The sequence below is a fragment of the Rutidosis leptorrhynchoides genome, chromosome 3, assembly GCF_046630445.1.
Source record: "Rutidosis leptorrhynchoides isolate AG116_Rl617_1_P2 chromosome 3, CSIRO_AGI_Rlap_v1, whole genome shotgun sequence".
Lineage (NCBI taxonomy): Eukaryota > Viridiplantae > Streptophyta > Magnoliopsida > Asterales > Asteraceae > Rutidosis > Rutidosis leptorrhynchoides.
This window is the reverse complement of record NC_092335.1, coordinates 350928830-350932181: the sequence shown is the minus strand read 5'-3', so window position 1 is coordinate 350932181 and position 3352 is coordinate 350928830. Positions and strand designations below refer to the sequence as shown.

The window sequence follows — 3352 nt, the reverse complement described above, 5'->3', positions numbered from 1 at the left end:
AATGCAGTCTTTGAAAAACGTCTCATATAGAGGTCAAAACCTCGCAACGAAATCAATTAATATGGAACGTTTTTAATCAATAAGAACGGGACATTTCATTTATTATTAGGCTACCGAAGCACTCAAGTGTAGCTTCATGAACAGTATGTTCTTAGGATGTCAAATTTTGTACTTTAAGGAAGGCCAGTCTTTGAAACACATATTCGACTAACTGATTTAGCAGGATGAACAAGTAAATGGACTTAACAGAGTTCCATACGGGATGATTAACTTAAGAAGCAAAGTTCGGATTTTTAACATCATGCAACTTAAGAAAACATAATCTAGACATGCACTCAATAAAATAGTCCACATAAAAGCAACACAATGTGCTTTGACAATCCTTAATATTAAGAACACAATTACCGACGAAACGCCAAAATCACCGCCTTCGTGAAGAAGTTTTTGGGCGTTCAATAATTAACTTTGATGAAGGTGATGCACGCGAAAATGGCAGATTAATCATCTCTTTACAAATCTTCAGTTCTTCCTCAACAGAAATATTGGTCTTAAGCTCAGTTCGTGCTATCTCTAGTACAGGCGACTTAGCCATCACGAGTTTCACAAATTCCATCATAAACACATAGTTACGAGATATTAGAATTTCAAAATGCTTAAGATGATCAAAGGTCAAACTCAAGCCGTCTTGGAAATCAACTAACTTCATGGAACTTCCCTGAATCGGAAGGTTTACATTATCGTTCATCTAATACAGAAAACACGGTTAGATATCATTAAACCGGTATTGAAAGAACCATTATCATAAGCAATAAGCAATAAAATTAAATACCATAAAATTAAGTCGCTGTAGATTTGGGGCGCTCCTGATGATGCAAAGTGCAGATGAAATGACATCATGTTCCCTTAGGCACAAATCCAAGGTAACATGTCTTAGGTGAAGCCAAGTTGGAAGCTTTTTTGGCATACCACCTACAGCCAAGTACTTTCAGGAAAAAAAAAACAAAAATAAAGATTAGCAATCGCAATATTTTTTGTATGAGATGCATATAAAACTAAAGGCATTGCATCAGTAAACGTACCAAACACATATCCTCAAGTAGTGGGCAATTCGAGAGGAAGTGCTGAAGCGCTTTAACAGAAACTTGAACATTTTCAAACCACAGGCTCTTCAATTTATTAAATCCATTAAATGTCACTAGAGGCTCAAAATTACAATGTCTTAGGCGTATATATTCTAATCCTTGCAAGGAAAAGAACGGATTGGGTAGTTTGTAGAAGTTGTTTGAATTATAGATGATCAAATCTTTCACATTAGTTCTCCTTGAAAGATAAAGTATGATCGCGTCAAACTCTGTTACCAAGTCCAAGTCGATGATAGGGAGCTTGAATTCTAGTATCGTCGGACCACTGTGTATAAACAAAACATGGAAGATCGCACTGACAAGCTTAGATTTCACCGAATGTCTATAGTTGTAGTTGTAGCCATGTACTTGGTTTTGATCAAATATAAGTTTGGGCATAGTCATCCAACAGTACCTCCATTTCTTTGACAAAATGCTTGTTTTCACTGAATCTCGGATTGGCATAAAAGTTAAAATAGTTTCAATTATGTTTAGAGGAAGGGAGCTGATTATATCCGAACTTAGGCATTGAGTTTTCATCATATACACTCCACAAGTCTACAAAAAAAAACTAACGTGTTATCAATAAGAGAAAGTGATGTTTATATTTCAGATTTTTCTAACAGCAACCTTTTTTCCAACAGCAACCTTTGGCATTGTCATTAAAACAAATATATTACTCCGTATTATATATTTTGATAACCACTACTTTAATGTTATCATAACACTTATCACGTACAATGAATTCATGCATTTTAACGATTTGAAAAAATTCTTATTAAAAAAATCGCTCAAAGAAAAGAGAAGCCTAACTGTTTAAAATTATAACTAATATTTTTAAAAACTCACATTCATAGAAAACTAAAACACGATAACAAAATTTCAGTTGTTTGGAAGATAAATAACACATTACTTTCAACTTTAAGAAGTATAAAGATGAAAAGTTAAAGAAAATTAAACTGTTTTTTGAAGATGGATTAAAATATTTTCTTTATCAGATTTTGGGCTAGAAAATTAGGAGTTGTGAGTAAGGTATAATTTTATTCAGATAACAGTTTTGTGTAGCTGTTTCTTTTTCTAAATTATAGATGAATGAATATACAAAAAACATGAACTAAAATTAGATTAATCCGCATTAGATTAAATTGTTGAACTAATGAAGAGAATAGTACATGTTTAGAGTTTTTATAAAAAAGAACAGAGTTTGAATTACCTTTACGCTTTTGATCGATTTAGGGCTCCACTATCATCATCAAGCTACAATATGGAATTCAAATTGCAAAGGGTGAGCAACCAAACGTAATGGAGTAATATAATTTAGGGCAAATGTTATATTTATATAGCAAAAGAAATAAACGAAGGTGTTCCAGTTTATTTTCGTTTGAGATTTTAGAAAAACCTACCACCATTTTCTATAGATAAACATAAATAAGTATTCTATTTATTTATTTTATATTATATACTTATAATTATTATAATTATATATTATATATTATATATATATTTTTTTTAAAGACAAATTATATATATATATATATATATATATATATATATATATATATATATATATATATATATATATATATATATATATATATATATATATATATATATATACAGACGAGAGGTTCCGTTTTGGGGATATTCTATGCATTAAATTAACGTCGGTTACCAGGTGTTCAATCTATATGAATGATTTTTATCTCTATGCAGTTTGCGAAATGTCTGATATGAGAATGATGTTTATGAAATATGAAAATCTTGTGGTCTATTAAAATGATGGAAATGAATATTTATGATAAACTAACGAAATCACCAACCTTTTAGTTGACACTTGAAAGCATGTTTATTCTCATGTATGAAAGAAATCTTCCGCTGTGCATTTGCTCATTTTAGAGATATTACTTGGAATCATTCATGACATATTTCAAAAGACGTTGCATTCGAGTCGTTGAGTTCATCAAGATTATTATTAAGTCAATTATAGTTGGATATATTATGAAATGGTATGCATGCCGTCAACTTTTGATGTAATGAAAGTTTGTCTTTTAAAAACGAATGCAATGTTTGTAAAACGTATCATATAGAGGTCAAGTACCTCGCGATGTAACCAAATGTAATGTATTCGTCCTGATGGATTAGGACGGGTCCTTTCACCACCCCACCCCCCCCCCATCTTCTTTTTTTGGGGTAATGGGTATTTTAAATAATAACCTCCGTTTTGTAACTTA

General features: G+C 31.2%; 1 protein-coding gene across 1 annotated transcript; it reads right to left on the bottom strand.

The window, feature by feature from the left end:
• Positions 1–421: 421 nt before the first annotated feature.
• Positions 422–1778, bottom strand: LOC139901200 (F-box/FBD/LRR-repeat protein At1g13570-like). Its single transcript, XM_071883930.1, has 4 exons — positions 1746–1778; positions 1080–1679; positions 830–982; positions 422–745 (listed from the first exon to the last, which is right to left on the bottom strand). The coding sequence occupies exons 1-4, from the start codon at positions 1776–1778 to the stop codon at positions 422–424; spliced, it is 1110 nt and encodes a 369-aa protein (XP_071740031.1).
• Positions 1779–3352: the final 1574 nt, after the last annotated feature.